Below are 17,107 nucleotides of genomic sequence, written 5' to 3' on the forward strand. Positions count from 1 at the left end.
TGAGCCATCCGAAACCTGCACGTCATTTGAGGCGATAGGCCGCCGATAAAAACAATATTTAACTTTAAAGCGATTTCAGGTGGGTATGATACGGAAGGGCTGTTACAAGCATGGCTGTCCGAGGCTGAACGAAACCCAGACCTCACACCAACCGTGGGGAGCTTAGTGAAGCAAAACCAGCCACCTTCTGCCTCAGCCTGGTCTCGCAAGGCCACGCTGGTTTCTAGTTTGAGTATTCCAGCCATTGATGGTGGCTTCTCGGTGCTTTCTTGACGGCTCCATCGCCCTCGTGTCCTTCTTCCTCAGGGCTCGGTGCTCGCTCAACGCCCCAACCCCGCGGCACCAAGGCGAGCCCAGCCGAGACTGACGAGCAGGTAGAAGCCTGAGGAGGAGGAGAATAAGAAGGAAGGGGAGAAGGAGAAGGAGGAGAAGAAGGAAAAGGAGGAGGAGGCCATGCCTCGGGGTCACCCCCATGCCCTCCAGCGCCTCAGCGGTTGGTGGGTGAGGGCCAGGCCGGCAGTGGAACCTGCCAGGTCCTGAGCTTCAATTAAAAAAAACCAAACAACAGCCCTCCCCTAAAAAAAAAAAAAGAAAAAAAGAGTTTTAACAAGGCAGCTGCTGTAGGGCCTGCTGTGGCCTCACAAGGCCCAGGGGGCCTGTGGTCTGAGAGCGTGAAGGGATGGGGATGCCCAGGGTGCTGGGGACGGTGTTTGGTTTCTCCCGTTTGATACCGATTTTCCTGATAACTTGGGGATAAAAGAGGTTTGGGAGCACCAAGGCCCCTTCTTCCCTCTCGCACAGGCCCCGCCCAGGTGAGGGGGGCAGGCCGGAGCCCTGGGGGAGGCCTGGGCCAGGCAGCCGGCTGGGAGGAGGTAAGCTCAGCCAGGGAGACGCTTCCTTAGCTCCACAAATCAATTATAAGCGTGTGTGTTGTAGAAAAAAGTGCTTCTTTATCTCTGTGGCTCGCTTAAGTCAGCTTGATTTCGTTAATAACCTCACGTTGGGGTGGTGCCTTTGTCTGCTTTCATTGCGTTACAGGCCGCAGAGCTTAGCCGATCGTAAGTGGGAAAAAAAAACCCCAAAACTCCCCTAAAATATTAAAAATGTTACACGTATTAAAAATTTCCCAAGTGCACGTTTGTTCAAATATACTTTTGTAGCTGTCGTCTGTCCTCATTACTAAATGAAGCGCTAAATTTAGTGTAAAAGCTGTCGACATGTTCCAATCAACGAGTCTTAATGACTGCCAACAAATGGAAATAAGGCACTCGTGGAGAAAAAAAGCTAAAAATGTACAAATGCAGAACAAGATTAGATCAAGTGTTTCGATAAAAGTCCGCTGCTCAGTACATTTGGTCACGATTTAAACCAATCTACTGTGTTTATGCTATTATTTTAATTGTTAATTGAAATATTGACCGGCTGCAGACAAGGCAACGCTCCTCCGGGGACCTGTTTGTGGTGTTTCCTTTCATTAGCGGCTCCCCATTAGCGACTACGTGTTGAGATCTCCCAGAGAGCCGTTTTTCAAACCCTGTTAATTCCGTCTAATGGAAGTTTTTAATCACGATGTCAGATGGTGCTAAATCAAGCGCCTCACCGAAGTGCAAAATGTATAATGTCCACTTTATTGCCTTTATCAATCAGCTCATAGTTAATGTAAAAAGAATATTTTCCTCTTTAATCCAGGCTTGTCTAACAGGGCCTGCTTTTGTTGAAATGATGTGTACTTCTCTCTTTTTTTCTTTCTTTTTTTTTTCTTTCCTTTCAAGGTGTCCCAGAAGAATCATTCCTTTATTCCAGCCAGGATTGATGTTAGTGCTTTTCCTGCTTACTCTTGCTAAAATATCGGCTGCCACTGGCCATCTTCCACTTCTTTCACATTCCTCCCTTCACACTTTTTAACGGGTACAGGAATTAACATTTGTGGCTTGGAATATGAGAAATGCATTTTGAAGTGGTACCAGCTGACACCAGGTACAGTCATGGCCCTGAATTTCAAACACTATTGATTGTTCACCGGCGATTTCTTGCTCTGCAGTCTCTCAGACAGTGCTAGAGAGTATCCTTGGTTTGCTTTGCTTTATCTGTCCTGGCTGGCAATTAGTTTTCAGAAATGACAAGCTGAAGAATCTCGTTCTTAGTTTAAGGAAGGTGAGAAATAGCAATGATTGTGTATTTTCCAGGTGTCTCATATATTCTTTTTTTTTTCTCCCCAGGTTTTAATTACAAGTGGAAGGCAGGTCTTTGAAACACAGGATGGTTACTCAGCAGCTTTTTCAGACTAGGAAAAAGAAAAAGACCACTGAGGTAAAAATCTTGAGAAATGATGATACTGACAGACCTGGCATGTCTGTGCCTGGTGATGTGGGAACACTTTCTCTTGTCTCCACTGTTCTCAGCTGATTTATTTCCAATTTTGTGAGCCCAGGAAGATGCAGCACGGGGCTTTGACATGCATTCGACTAAATAAATGTAGGCTCATCGGATGTGCACGTAGAGCTTTATTAGCACAAAGAAAAGCAATGAGCTGATAGAGGAACTAAATTTAGTACACTTTCCTCTGAGACTGTTCACGCTGAAGCCACACAGCGGCTTGTATTTGCGTTAGCTCCAATCATGGACACGTGCTGTTTGCAGCTCTACATGAAAATCACTCTGAGGGCTGGGTCTCAGATCTCTCAAAAAGCTGTGGTAAACTTTGGTACAGCAGTGAGCGCCGCCCCAGTGCTGGCACTTGTTCAACCCCACAGTTAGCTCGGTAGAGCTAAGCTGGCAGAAAACCATACTTTTTTTTTCCTTTTTTTAGGGGTGGTTGTCTGTTAAGAGCCAGCACTAGTGCAGCGGAAAGGGAGGGAATGTTCAGCCGTGATAAAAGGGGAGGGGATCAAGGACCAATGTGGTCTGCATCTGAGTAAATCTTGTCAGATCTGTTGATAGCTATCCTTAAAACGTCTAATCCCACTCGTGTTAGACATGTGACTAAGTGCAGAGTAAAGAAGATCAGAGAAATGCTAAAATTACATTTCTAAGTTGCCCTCTTCTTCCACCTGCTGAGAGTTTTTTCTAAATATAATGCCCGTGTTACACTAAAATAGTGCTGGTTCTGGCTTTGCCCTTCTTTTTCAGGAATTGGTGCTGTTCCCCAACGAAATTGCTACGGAGCAGCAGTCGGTGGCGCTGGTGAAAAAGCTTCTGGCCATCTCTGTGTCCTGCATAACCTACATGAGAGGCCTCTTCCCGGAGAGCTCGTACGGAACTCGCTATTTAGATGGTAACACTTTCAGTTTGTGCTTTCTCATTTCTAACTTGATTTATTTTAGCTACAATCTGCTCTACATGCTGGCTTCCAGCTGCTCGTGTCTGTGTGAGTTCAGTTCATTAGGAAATTAGCTAACGGGCCTTCTGTGGTCTGGGTGCAGACAGTGCTTCTGCATCAGAGAGACAGAGAGCACAGAAGACAACCTACAGCTACTGGCAACACTGTGCTTTTCCATTAGCTTTTCCTTTGGTTTATAGTTGTTCCTCTGGGTTACCAGCCCCGTGAATCGGGTTTCAGAGTCAGGAGATCGACTTAAAAATCAGCCGTTTTTTAAAAAATTAACTCTGTTTGGTGTGGTTTATTTTCCTTTGTATTTTTGAGCCTTTGAAGTTTGCGTTTTCAGCTTTCCTTGAGAGACTGAAAGTAGATTTGCTCGTTCGTGTTATTGTGGGTTGTTTTTTTTTCTGTGAGAAAAACTCACGTAACCGCATGCACTTGGCAATCGGAATGTTAAGGAAAAGGAAGAACTGTAAGAACCAAGGTCTTGCCATAGGATCACCAGAATCAGTGATGCTTTGATTCATCGATGCCTTCATGTTCATTCAGGACGTGTTGGTGAGGTGTGAAACGTCACCAGTCTGCTCCCACATTTTCGGTCATCCTCAAGTGTCATGTGTACTTTGTGGACTGGGTTGAGGGCACAAAACATCCCACAGTGGCTCTTGATGACGTCCTCTTGAAAAGACACCAGCCTTTCTAAGGGAATGTCAGGTCTTTCAGGCACCTTTTTGATCAAGGTTGTTAACACTTGGCCTGCTCATGCTTTGGAGGGCTCCTTGGCTGAATCCTAAGGTGTTAATAATTCACCTTGTGATTTGCAGGTTGGGTTTCCACTTGTCATTCGTGGCTGAAAACAGAGGTGGAAGGAATTGTGTGCAAAAGCTTAACAGAAGTAGTTTGTTCTGTGCACAGTCCTTTATGGTTTATGGATGTTGGTGAGGTCCGAATGCAGAAGTGAAGGTGGTGTTAGGGAATGGCAGATTAGGTGGGAGAGGAGAAGAGGAGCAAGGAGAGGATGAAAGCTGCCAGTGTTTTGAAATTAAGCCGTAACTCTGGCACCTTTTCTGGGAGAGCCCAGAGCATCTGAGGAAACTCCTGACATTTGAAAATGCAGCAATAAGCTTGTGTCAGTCCACCTGGGACTCAGTGGGAAATCAACGTTTCCGCTCAGGAAGGCCCTCCAGATAACGTATTTAATCCAAAAAAGGAAGAGTGACTGGCTTAGTTTCGATGTTTGCCCAACAGCTGTGATAAGGATTGTAACTATGTGCTAAATCTGGTTTTTCAGACCTCTGTCTTAAAATTCTCCGAGAAGATAAAAGCTGTCTGGGATCATTGCAGATAGTCAAGTGGTAAGTGAGTAACAGCGAAACTAAGACAAGATTTTGCTGAATAGCAAGACATCTACCCATTGCATTCTTCTTCTTCCTGAATTTGAAAACATTGTGCCCGGCACCGCTCTGGGCTGTGCCAGCGCGACTCCTGCTGCTGCAGCCTGTGTGCGTGGCCCTGCGTGTAAGCGGGACAGAATTAGCTGACCGAGATCATGTGAGTTCAAGGTCTGTGAGGTCATGGTCAGGCCCCAGGGCACACAGGAGCAGCCAAGGTACGGAGAGAGGACGAAGGAAACCATGAGGTTGATTCCATTGTTTAGTCTTTTCTGGTTTTACAAGGGATTCTTGCAGCTTGTTTTTTAGCGTGTACAGTATTTTATCTCCTTGGATGTGGTGGGTCCAAGTGCCCTCTGGCTTTCTTTAGGATGTGTCTGGGAGCTGGCACACTCCCAACAGGCAGCGAGTCTGACTTTGATGTGCTGAGGAGATACCAGCTGCACATCCTTTGACTCAAAGAGTAAATATCTGACCGCTGCTACCTCGAATAATATTTACTGCTTCGAGAAAGTCTGTAGCCATAAACTAGGCATCAGATAATCAAAAATTTACGAGATCAGGCATGTCAGGCTGTGTTCAGATGGAAGTTTCAGCCAAGCTCTGTACTCTGCCAGTGGGGAAAGGGCCATTGGAGAGCAAACCAGGGAGACAGGACAGAGCCTTGGGCCTGTCCTTGGTCAGGATTGACGTGGGCTCACGGGCTGCGGCCCTAAAGGTGTAACCAGGGCACAAATGCAGAAGGGAGGACAACGCCTTTGTGAGGGTTGACCTGAAAGGGACTTGACAGGCCCAAACTGTTGCTGGTCGTGTTGTCTTAATTCCAGAAGAAAATGTGCTTTGAACTGTATCTAATGAGCGTGTGTTTACAGATGAGGAGATAAACGTTGCTGGTTGGTGTTAACATATTTTTCCCTGGCAGGATTCAAGGCTGTTTTGATGCTTTGGAGAGGCAGTATGTAAGTTTTTTTCACTTTTTTTTTTCCTTTTTAAAGGAGTTCCCTATTTCTTCATAAAGTATGGACAACACTGTCTTTCCCTTCCTGCTTTAGGGTTTTGTAGTGATCGTGTGTGTGCACAGTACAAGTTTACAGCCATGGGATGGGGGGGAGACCCTGCCCTGAGTTTATACGCATGAGATTTGGGATTTTATTCCTTAAGCCCAAATGCTGACGGCTGCTGATCTTTTTTGTTTGCTTGTACACAATGTGTGAACTAATTTGCAGCCTAAAATGGATTTCCCTCAATTCTGTGTTTTACATTTGTGTTCTCTAACATCTTGTTAGAGACGCTGCTAGTCAGAGCTGAGATCTCAATCTCCACACCCGTTTCCTTGAGAGGTTCTTCTGTGCTTCTGTTTCCCTTTATCTCCTTTCACCTAGTCTTTTCCCTTCTTCTCATCTTCTCTAACCTTCCTGGCTCTTCTTTTGGGTTCAGAAATTATTGCTTTTTTGGGAAGGTAAATCATCAAGTGAGGTACATAACTGGTTCTAGGGCAAAATCAGCTCCTAAGTAATCATATCCCTCGCTGATTCTCACGAAAAAGCTGCTCTGCACAGGGAAAAGCACCGACTGTCGTCATCTCTATCAGCGCTGTTCATCAAACCGACTCTCATCTAGATCAGTCGAAGCTCTCGTTTCGGCACTGATGATCAGATGGGCTCTCACCCATCAGTACAACTGTCAGCGTGCATAAAATAATCCAAAATGTTGTGAACACGCTGACAGCTCTAGGAGATATTCAGTCCTCTGCTATTTATGAGAGGCATGTGGTTGTCTGACAATATTTAACGCATGTTCTAGGGATATTTAATCTGTGTTCCAGGATTGTTTTCAAGTGTGGCCCCACATATGTTTTCCTGCTAAAGGATAAATTAAATACCTTTGGGGAGTTTCGTAGCAGAGAGCACATACTAGTCTTCAGCAGCAGGTGGGGTGCGCTTGTAAAATTGTTTTAAATCGGCATAGCCTGCGGAGATTTATTTAGCAAGAGTCCCAAGAGAGAAGTCTGAGCGTGCAGTTTTCTCTCAAGCCGGGCACGGCGGCCACTAGGTGTTGCTGATGCTGTGCCGTCAGGGGTTTTAACTCGCCGTTTGTTGAATATTCTTCCCCTGGAGGTAGGCAGCTGGTTTTCGATGGGTCTTTCTTTCCCTTCTCCGCTAAGTTCAGGCTTTGATTCGGTGTTTTGGCTTTTTTTTCCCCCTCCTTAGCTGCACATTGCTGTCCTGGCAGTAAGTAAACAAATACACGGCTTTTTTCTTCCCCCACCCTGCTTGAAAAAGATACTGTCGGCCCCGTCATGCCCTTTTTTTTTAAGGATAAGTCAAGATGTAGGTGGTTTTTAATGGAGTGGTGTCCTTTCTTAAATATGGTAAACACGATCTCCCTATCTACATCCCTCTATCTGTCTTGGCACGTCAGGCTTCTGACTGAAAGGCCTCAAATACCTCCTTAAACTCCAAGAAGCGCTGTTGTGTGCTTCGTGTCCCTCCTTTTTAAACTCTCGCCTCTGCCGTTGGAAGCTGCCCTGTCTTCCCCATTTCCCCCTGCAAATCCCCCTTTTAAATCTGGTCCTGAAGAAACCACACACTGTTGCTGGTTACTGGTTAGTTACTGGTTACTTAGCAAGACTTGCCCTGGCCCTTTGTAAAGCACCAAGAGCTACCTGGTGCATCTCCTCAGCGAGTAGTCCCAGCACTTCCATCTCAGTCGTTGCCTTGAGCCTTGGAATGGGAGTTAACCTCATTCCTCCGCAATTACACTGCCGAGTGGCTTCTGCCTGGCTTTGAAGTGTTAAGTGCTGAGCGCTGATAGAGGGAGGCTGAGTCTCAGCCGTTCCCTTCTCTGATCCCGCGCTAAAGATAGTATAATCTCTGCTGTAAAATGAAAATATCATTGTTTAGTCACTTGTCACCACTTCAAGTTTTCCAATGCCCTCGCTGTGCTTTCTTATAACAGATTTACACCAATCCCAAGGAACCGGAGGTAAGAAAGAGTCTTAATTAAGCTTTGAGGCAACTGGAGGCATGGGTGAGTAGATCTGTATTCAGAGTGGGCTTGAAGGCATAAATTCTACCCTGACGTAGCTGTTTGGTGACCCTGCTGCTCTTCTTCTGCTTTCACTCGAGAATGACGGCTCAGCGAGCTGGATAGGGATCAAACGCTCCCACCGGGCGCTGAGCCGTGGACCCTCCCAGGGTCTCAGGCAGGGAAATGCGTTGCCAGCTAATGGACGTGTTGGAAATTTTGGTTTTCTTGCCTGAGCTGGAGAAACGAGAAGTTCAAAATAATTCTGTTATGAACCAGCTTTGTAACAGTGGTGTTTAAAAGAGAGTGGAAGCAGAAGCGAGGTCCGGCATCCAGAGCGGGCGCAGGGAACGGCTGCGGGACCTCGACTCACCCGCTTGAGGTTCTCCTGCGCCACACCTCCGCGTCTGGGGAGGGAGCAGGAGTTTAGGCCATGCTAAGGCTGGGATTTGTAAGGAAGGCTCAGAGTTAAGGGCAGCTGAACTCCTGCTAACTGACCTCACTGCCTCCGGAAAAAGGGAATTATAGGCATAGAATTGGACTACAATAGGGCTTTCCTCTTGTGGCGAAGTAGCCTGTTCTTCCTGATTATTTTATTCTCTAAAATTATAGCAAATCCTTCCCTTTCAAATGGAAAATCATCTGTTTCTTTTTAAATCTCCCTCAGAACACTCCGAGACCGGTGAAATTCGGCAGCTTTTGCCCGTCCAATATTGTTTGTATTTCCTAGTAGGAAGGGTCCTTCAGGCCCTTGTCTCCACACAGAACGCCGGCCCCGTTTCCCTTGTGATGCTGCATCACCCGTGAATCCTCCCATTTTTCCTTTTAGTAAGGGAGGACCTGCGGAGGTTGGGATGGTTGCCTGGCCTTGAGTGCCTCGTTAAGAGATTTGGGCTGGGGAGTCAGGCCCACAGAGGAAGTGGAAGGAGGAAGCAGGAGGTTTGTCATTTTGGGGGTAATTTTTTTTCAGTTCTGGGTAACCTGTGGCTGATAAGAAAATTTGCCAACCCCCTTGCAAGCAATAATAGAGTTAAAGCTGCAGCACAGTTGTGAAAGGACACTGTGAGGTTTTTTTGCACTTTTTATTGACAGAGATCTGTTTCTTCTTTCCCCCTCTCTTGTTAAACCTCTAGACAGTGACTGAACTGTATCAATTCAAGTTCAAGTACAAAAAGAAGGTGCCGCAGATGGACATCATCAGGTAACGGCTTGGTTTTACTTCTCAGAATTACAACGGTGAAAAGTGTGCTCTTGAGGCATTAAGAAGAAGCTGCACTTTATGGCTAGAGCCTGTCTGTGTTGCTAAGCAGCTGTAAATATCATCAGAATTGAGGATATTCACCCCACAGGGTATGAACTGTCCAGCTAATGAGGAGAAATGCTGTCACATAGCACAGTGAGGCACCAGAGCTGAGGGAAGGACAGTTTGTGGAAACTCAGGGAGTTGAGAGAGCAACAATGTCCAACCGTGCTCTCTCAACTAATGATGAGCATCCGTCCTCTTTCACAAGACACCCTTGTGCTGGCAAATGAAGCTTTTCCCAATTTGATCCTTTCTGCCGTGATTCTGCACCCAGAAGGGGGGTTGGGTTTTTATTTTTTGCCCTTGGGCATTTGCATACGTGCCGTCTGCTTGAGCAGTCTTGCGTGGGTGACACGAGAACTTTCGCTGGTGATGACCGAGTTGACGCCGCAAAACGTGTGGCAGGAAGCAGCAGCCCTCTGCATCTTTTTGGCTCTGTTAGATGTTTTAAAGCTGCATTTAGTAGGCTGTAATCCTGTGTAGTTTAAAATAAATACTGTCAAAGGCTGTTGGCTGTTACCCAAGCAAAGGGAAATAGCCCGTTTTTAGTTTGCTTCTGCAGTTGCCATTGGTGAAAGATGGATTTTTGGGCCTTGGAACCTGCAGGAGAGCTCTGCTGTCTCATGTGCTCCTCAGGAAGTTCCTCCGCAGCCCTCCTGTAGTGTGCCATTTGCTGCTCCTTCTCTAAAAACACCTAAATAATTCATAGTACATGGCAAAATGACTTTCTCCTGAGAAGATCTGAGCTATATCTGAGTCTAGAGGGTTGACTCCACCCTCGTGCTTCTGCTTCGAAGCTGCTGCCAGTTTTCCTCGCTCACTGAGGGGAAGAGGAAACCTTTGGAATCTGACAGATAATAGATGGCTCTTGAGTACTTTATTTTTTTTTAATCCGCTTCATCATTAGCTCCTAGAAGTAACAATGTCCTCGAGTGGAGCTCAGCATCCTTTGGTGTCCCTCGTGCTGGCCAGGAAGCAGCTAAGGAACCTTGCGGTTGTGGTTCTATCGGCTCCGTCGAAATCTCATTCTTGCTCTGAGGTTTCGAAGCCGGTGGTGTCAATTCCTGGGCTCTGCTCTCTTTCCTCAGCCCTTGCCCCTGCTGCTGCGGGATGGTGCGTGTGCCTGCGGCCGTTAGCAAAGCCACGTTCCAGCCCCGGTGAGAGCACCGGGTCATCTTTGCCATCGACCTCTTCAGCTGATAACGCTGCTGTCGTCCACCTGCAGGGGTTGTTGTCGTGTGCGAGCCCCGAGTTAATCCTTCTGTGAGAGAGGTTTTCGTGGGTGTGCGTCATCAGACCTGAGGGGGAAAGGGAAACTCTCTCCTAAATGGTCTCTGCCTTATTTTAGATGGATTTTGGAGGAACGCCTCACTGTGGATCCCAGTCCTCTGGGGATGTTCAATTCCTCAGCTTCTACCTTTTGGCACGTTCCCGCATCAAATCCACAGTGTTATTCCCATATTGGTACTTGGCCTGTTAGTTCCTTTGGAAGTCCCATCTCCTTTTTGCTTATGCTCCTTTCCCCTACCGTTTCTATTCCACCCGTAAAGGTGGTGTCTGAGAGGAGGCCTACCTTCTCTTTACTCCACCTTAGGCATTGCCAGCAGTTGTCCTCTCGCTTGATGGACCTTTCTGGACCTGCAGGATTTAATCTTATAGCGAGAGTTTCCCTGCTGGCAGTCAAGAGCCTACCAACCCAGCGTACCCTGGGAAGTCAAGCTGTTCAACAGCCACGCAGTTTTTTCACGCAGCTTCGATCGGAAAGGGAAATCAGGCTTCACGAAGCTGTTCCTTCCAGTGGTTTAGTCGGTCAGATTCAGCTTTGGGATCCTCTCCGCTCTCTTAGGTTACTCACTGCTTTAAAGCAGTTTGGGAGGATTGTGTTGGGGACCACCCGGCTTGTACATAGTCGTCTTTTAAAGATGTAAGAAGGGGCTGCGTTTTTCTTACGGCCCCTTCTCATTGAAAGTTGAGGAAGTGTAGGTGCCTTAGTCACCTAGTGATTCATCTGGTCCATCTTCAGGCATCTAAAGTTGGCCAGCTGATCTGAAGCTGCTCATGTCATCTACCTCCATCGTCAAGAGGAACAAAACTCCTCCGGAGAGCGATTCATCCCACTTTTGTTGTACCTCTCTGTCTAGACTGCTTGCTGAGACTAGCCGGCTGACATTTGGGTGAGCGAAGGAGGTGAGAGGAATGCCCCTTAGTCACTTCTGAAAAATGTGCTTCTGAGCTAGCTTTTCTTACGTGGAACTGAAGCGAGAACGTGCAATTCCCTTCTCTTCAAAACTGCAAAATGGACTTGAAAATAGCCCCTGTGACGAATCGCCTCGATATGGGCTTCTCAACTCATTCCTCTCGTTCCTGAAATTGCTTAGGTGAAAGGCACTTGTTTTAGCCTCCTTTGATCCCGTTTAATCGTGTTCAAACAAGTGAGTCATGACATTTGTATAATGGGGTCCCATGCCCCCGCTACCAAAGTCCCTTCAAATGGAAATGCCGTGCCTCTGAGCGTGGAGCTGTTGTTTTGCCGATGCCACCCCATCCCTGGAGTCTGTTTCACTTCCCTGTTTATCTGGAAATGACATAAAGGCATTGCAGCTTTGTCACTGGTGGTTTCGGACGAGTCAGTGGGTGCTCTGTGTTTGTAATTAGATCGTGAATATTCATGACCGAGAGAAACAAATCCGTTATTCTTCTGCTTCCAATTGTAGGAACCAAATGGATTTTGTGAATGGGGTGTGCGGCGAGGACGTGAAACAGGCCAGCAGGTCCCTGATCCGTAAACTCTACCTGTTAATGCAAAACCTCGGCCCCCTGCCCAGCGACGTAACCCTGACCATGAAACTCCTCTACTACAGCAATGGTAGGTGGAGAGCAGTGTGTGCTGTGGGCAAAAATTCCCTTTCCATCAGCTTCGATATTCGTCGTGAGCCCCTGTTAAGTGAATAAAGCGTAGAAAGGTGAAATAGTAGAAGCTGTTATCTGGTAACAGTGAGAAATTCTGTAAACCACAGTAAAGCCTTCTGACATGCAGGGATGGCAGATGCTTTTTAAGAAAGGTTTGAACACCCGTGTAAGAAGTGCAGCTCTGCGGTGTGAAGAACAGACACCCTTCTCCCTCACTGTTGGTTTCTCATGGTTTGGAGGTTTTTTTTAGGGAACAGGCAATGTCAGATTCTGCTTCAGAAAGCTGAGCACGGTAATGATATCTCAGCATCCTAAAGTCATTCTTTCTTTGAGCTCCCTGATGATCTGCGCTCAGCTCATCTTTTCCCTTCTTCCTCAAAAAACCCAAAAAAAACCAACACCAAAACCCCAGAATATTTTTAGTAGTTGATGCTGGTATACACTTGTTCTTTATAGATCAGATTAAGGAGAAGTGGAACTTGATTCCTCTGACATCAGTGGGTTCTTTCTCCCCATGTAGTAACTCCCGAAGATTACCAGCCCCCTGGCTTTAAGGACGATGACAGCCCTGGTGACATGTTGTTTGATGGCGATCCCGTCAATCTGAGAGTCGGGTCAGTCTCCACCGCCTACCACCTCATGAAGGTGAGAGTGACAACCGAAAGGAAAAGAATGAGGACAGCCAAAAGTGACCTGATCCAGAAGCATGGCCCGACTGAGATCTCCCATCAAGGGTTAGACTGTGACGAAGAGGAAGAGGAGGGGAGCACAAAGGTAGAGAAATAGCTCGGTTCGGTTCTCGTGTGAGGAATGGAGTAAAAAAATCTCCTTAGAAGAAGCATTTCCTCGGAATCGTAGATTAATAAGGGTTTCAGCTCGGCTTGGGCAGCGGGTTGAACGCCGAGGCTGGAAGCCTGTAGATGTAAAGTGAATTTCATCACGGAGCCGGGTGCGTTCTCCCAGAAGAGGGCAGTGATTGTACAGAGAGCCGTGCCCTGTGTGCGTGCGCACACACACATTTACACGCAGGCACGCACAAAGTGGAGAAAGTTGCGAACAGTTTTTGCATTTCCGCTCAACTTTTCTCAGGATTAAGCCGCGTTCCGCTGCGGAGCTGGGTGAGATTCCTTGCGCTTACCTCTAGCCACCAAAAAGCTGTGAGTTGTGCCCTATTTCTCTAGGCCTCCCTCTGCAGCTCCAGCAGGTAATTCAGATAATTTCCTCAGGCACTGAGGTGGACTGGAATGAATAGTCCTCTGGTGGTGCCTCTCCAAAATGACAAAAAGAGCAGCCTGGACAGGTAGCTCAGACATGACAATTTAATTTTAGGTGATCAGTGCCAGAGAATAAAGGCCAACACCACTAACTCCTGAAGACAGGAAGCTGTTTAGGTTGGAATTCTGTCTTGGATAATTTCTCTCTTGAAAGACTTGGGAGAAGCAAGGATGTTGATCCCTATTAGTGCTGAGTTTATGTGTTTACCACTTGGACATATTTTTTAGGTTATGCCATTATGACAAAGCATATTTTGCTTTACAGAACCAACCTCTCCCTGTCAGAGCAGATTCAGGTGAGCAGGGTGAGGACAAAAGTGATGCCCATCCAGGCTGGAAAACAGAATCATCTTCTTTTTGCCTTCAAGATGCAGGTAAATTCCCACTTTCAAAACTAAAGGACCTTGTGCTCAGAACTGTATCCTGGCATAGTATTTAGGTTTTCTCACTTATTTTGAAATGGATGTGCAGAACTTGTCAGGCTGGTTGAATTTTGTGTAAGATCAGATTGAACTATAACAGAGGGCTCGTTATATATGCTTGCTTTGTAAAAAGAAGCATTTTATCGATATCTTTCCACCTCTTTATCTTGGCAGTTTTTTTCAGATGCAGAGGAAATGCACAGTTCATCAACACCAAGTTACTTTATCTACATTTTCACCAAAGCTCTTTTCCTTTGACTGTTAACAGTTTGATTCTGCTAATGGCTTCTATCTGCAAAATCATGAAAATACACAAAAATCCCAACAAACCAGCTTTTCTCTCACTTCAGTCAACGTAGCTTCTGACCCACCAGGCTGGATTTGACCTTTGAGGCTCTCAGATATAGCCTGTGGAACAATACCATCTAGTGACAAGATGGTAAATAGCATTCCTGAGATCCCCAGGCGGTGGAATAAAGCTTTTCTGCCTATGAAGTCACCTTCTCAGGTCTTTCTCCTGCGGGTTCTCCAGTGACTAATAAGGGGTGAACTCACACTCGCCACCTTTTCCGCTCTGGGGCTATTAACAGGATCCTTCTCCTCTCACCGGTTGCCTGTTTCCATGAAACTGAGACGTTTTGGGTTCCCCCCATCAAATTTTAGTTAAACTGTCTAATAAGGTCAATAGTTATTAGTGAGGGGACAGCTACCCTCCTCCCCAGTACACACACATGCTTGGATAGAACATATGCAGACATAAGCTTTGTTTTCTTAGAAACCAGGCTGAAAGCTTAAGAATAATTGATAGGAGCTGCTGTGAAGTTGCTGCGTTGTACGCTCAGATGACACTTTATTCTGAAATCTCTGTTTGCAGGAATAAACTGCCAGTGTTGGCAAGTGCCTGAGTGCAAAGGTTACACAATTTCAGATTGAAGATGGGGTTTTTGCTACAGCGATTTAGTCAGACTTCTGGGCTTTTCGTGTGCGATCAAACAGAGGGTTTTAACTTTGCAGCTAATTTTGATTTGATGTTTGGATTGTAGGTGGGAAGAAGATGACTGGAGGAAAGGAGCGGGGCAGGATGCCGTGCTCAAGGGCATCTCAGCAGGTGAGGAAAGTTTAGCGACTCTAAGATGCGCCGGGCAAGGTGAAATTCCTTGCTGTGAAACATCGTGTCGTTTGGGATGGCATGAGATTCAGCTAGCGGATTTATTGCGCGGTATCAAAATACACAGAGGCTACAGAGTATTCGGGTGCGGGGAGGTAAGTGTGACCTGGGACCAGTTAGGAAGAACCTTTCAGGTTATTTCGTACACCCAGTGCAAGAGCTCTGTCCTGTTCTCCAGAGCTGGCGCTTGTGAATTACAGATGCAGACTAAACATACCTGTGTGTGCTTTTGGATTAAGGTTCTGAAGTCACCACCGGATTTTAGGTTTGAAGGGTGTGTTTTTCTGCTGCCTAACATGGTCTTCACCTCTCCTTTCTTGCTTCCAGGCCGTCTTTACATGTGAGTCACGGGTACTTACTGGATCCTATCCCTCTCTAGGATAGGAAGAATTATCCCCCGGAGGTGCTGATCTTTTTTTCAGTGGTTGTTGGGGCAACCCAAAGAACCAGGGTAGACCAGACATGTAATTTTAGATAAGTAAAGTTATGTGAAATTAATTCCATTCTGAAGGCTGCCAGGGCCAAACCCTGAGTCACAGTCAGGGCTTGAATTCGTGGGCTTGTGCAGAGGGTTTTTTCAGTGACAGGGCAAGTCTCTGAATACCACCAGACTTGCCACTCGATCCTCCTCCCATTCAAATTAGTTGAAAATCGTGTTCAGAAACTGAATATTTACAGGATAAATTAATGAGAGTAGGAAATTGCTACTAAAATTTTCCCCGCCTCTGTTGAAAAGAATCCCGGGGTGTCTAACCCAGACGGCAACTGGAGACTACGACTCGACGTGTCATTCAAAAGGCATCTGTGAAGTATTTGCCTTGACTCTGGATCTTAGAAATGAACTTCTGTGCCTAGGCTGGTATTTTTCAAACTTTAACCACATTTTTTTTTCGGTGTCACATCCTCCAGTTTCCTTCTGATCGTTGTTTATTCTGTCGTCTGTGTGAAAACAGAAGCCTTTCTTTTTTGTAGCTCACGGTTGTCCCACTGATTCATGCCCTGACATTCTTTCGGGTCCGTCACGACTGTAAGCAGAGCACCAACCACCTCTCTCTTGCAGCATCTGAATTTCATTAGAATACGGTAGCAATAGTGAGAGTGTCTGAAGGCGGTGGAAACAGCGTTCGTTGCTGAAAAGTGGAAGAGTCACTTTGCCCGTTTCATGCTTCCAAAGACTTAAAAAATAAATAAATCCCAAACCCTCTGCCTGGTAGATTCTGCATGGCAGAGGGGTTTCTTTAATATATTCTTCCGTACTGTTTTTTAAACCATCCAAGCTTAGAAGTCAGCTAATATTTCAGTCAGTTTAGGGAAAAACAAAGTCAAGCCACTAGTTAAAATGTGCAGGTCATCACTGTAAAGCCAGTGCTAATAAAAATTTGACACTGTTTTCCATATGAGAGGGACTTTCCCTTCTTTTCTGAGGGAAGTGGTTAAAACAAATGACCATTGTGCATTCCCCTTGAATCAGGAAGCCAAACTGGTGAGTGAAGTTGGTCTGAAAAAATGAGGACGAGCTCGGCTGGATGGAAAGTCTGAATTAGGCGTTATCAAACAGGGTCAAGTATAGGTAAGATGGACAGACGTCGTCCTGTTGGGGTGTGAAAGCAAACACCTTGTTGCTATCCAGACAGTCAAGTAATGGCATTTCCATGCTGCCAGGTGTGTTCGGAGAAGCTCTTCAATGCCTGTAAGGTCTCTGGAGTGAGTTGTTTTCTCCTGGATTTCAGAGTTGAACGAGCTTTGAGGGGAGAACAACGTCACCCAGGCCATGGAGGTCTCCCTTTATCGGGACAGACCTGAGTCTTTAGACTTAGAGCACTAGCGCATGATTTTGAGTGTTAGGCTTCCACCAGAAGATCCCCTTGACCTTGCTTAACAAATGATGGCTCACGTAGCAGCGCTGCCCAAAGGGAGGGAGCAAGACAGGGTGCTGAGGAACAGGCAAAGAGGGTCTGGGAGGGAGACCTGCCTTTCTTCTGGTGGCTCTTCAGTTGGGGACTTGGATTTAAAGGTGCTCTCTGTGCAGCTGAACGGCCAGACTGAGATCTTCAGAACAAACTAAACCAGCGTGGAGTGTCGCAGGGCTTGATATCTGTGCAAGGGTTTGATATTTCAAGGAGTGCCGGGTTCCAAAATGGTACCTACAGTGAGAAGTTCCTTTTGGAGATGTGGGTCCTCTTCATCCAAACTGCTTTATTCCTTCCGATTCCTTGGTCATCAAAACTAAAAACTGCACTGTTGGAACTGAGTTTGTTGGTCATTCTCTCTTCCTGACCTGCAGCTCTTGGGG

At 46.4% G+C, this 17,107-nt stretch overlaps 2 protein-coding genes across 2 annotated transcripts in view; one reads left to right on the forward strand and one right to left on the reverse strand.

Annotated features, from left to right (window-relative positions):
* The window catches only part of LOC104277548 (probable acyl-CoA dehydrogenase 6), a gene marked incomplete at its 3' end in the record, with an annotated part of 12,726 nt that extends 10,860 nt beyond the window's left edge, over positions 1 to 1,866 (reverse strand). Inside the window, exon 1 of the mRNA XM_009874214.1 lies at positions 1,836 to 1,866. Within this exon, the coding sequence (XP_009872516.1) occupies positions 1,836 to 1,866 (31 nt within the window). The remainder of the gene's footprint in view (positions 1 to 1,835) is intronic.
* A 393-nt stretch (positions 1,867 to 2,259) lies between these two features.
* Positions 2,260 to 17,107, forward strand: part of HORMAD2 (HORMA domain containing 2) — a 21,911-nt gene continuing 7,063 nt past the window's right edge. The window contains exons 1-11 of the mRNA XM_009874213.1: positions 2,260 to 2,310; positions 3,130 to 3,274; positions 4,611 to 4,674; positions 5,633 to 5,669; positions 6,921 to 6,941; positions 7,669 to 7,695; positions 8,871 to 8,938; positions 11,755 to 11,906; positions 12,471 to 12,724; positions 13,490 to 13,598; positions 14,690 to 14,754. Coding sequence (XP_009872515.1) covers positions 2,260 to 2,310; positions 3,130 to 3,274; positions 4,611 to 4,674; positions 5,633 to 5,669; positions 6,921 to 6,941; positions 7,669 to 7,695; positions 8,871 to 8,938; positions 11,755 to 11,906; positions 12,471 to 12,724; positions 13,490 to 13,598; positions 14,690 to 14,754 — 993 coding nt within the window. The remainder of the gene's footprint in view (positions 2,311 to 3,129; positions 3,275 to 4,610; positions 4,675 to 5,632; positions 5,670 to 6,920; positions 6,942 to 7,668; positions 7,696 to 8,870; positions 8,939 to 11,754; positions 11,907 to 12,470; positions 12,725 to 13,489; positions 13,599 to 14,689; positions 14,755 to 17,107) is intronic.

The sequence above is a fragment of the Apaloderma vittatum genome, unplaced genomic scaffold, assembly GCF_000703405.1.
Source record: "Apaloderma vittatum isolate BGI_N311 unplaced genomic scaffold, ASM70340v1 scaffold3508, whole genome shotgun sequence".
Taxonomy (NCBI): Eukaryota; Metazoa; Chordata; class Aves; order Trogoniformes; family Trogonidae; genus Apaloderma; species Apaloderma vittatum.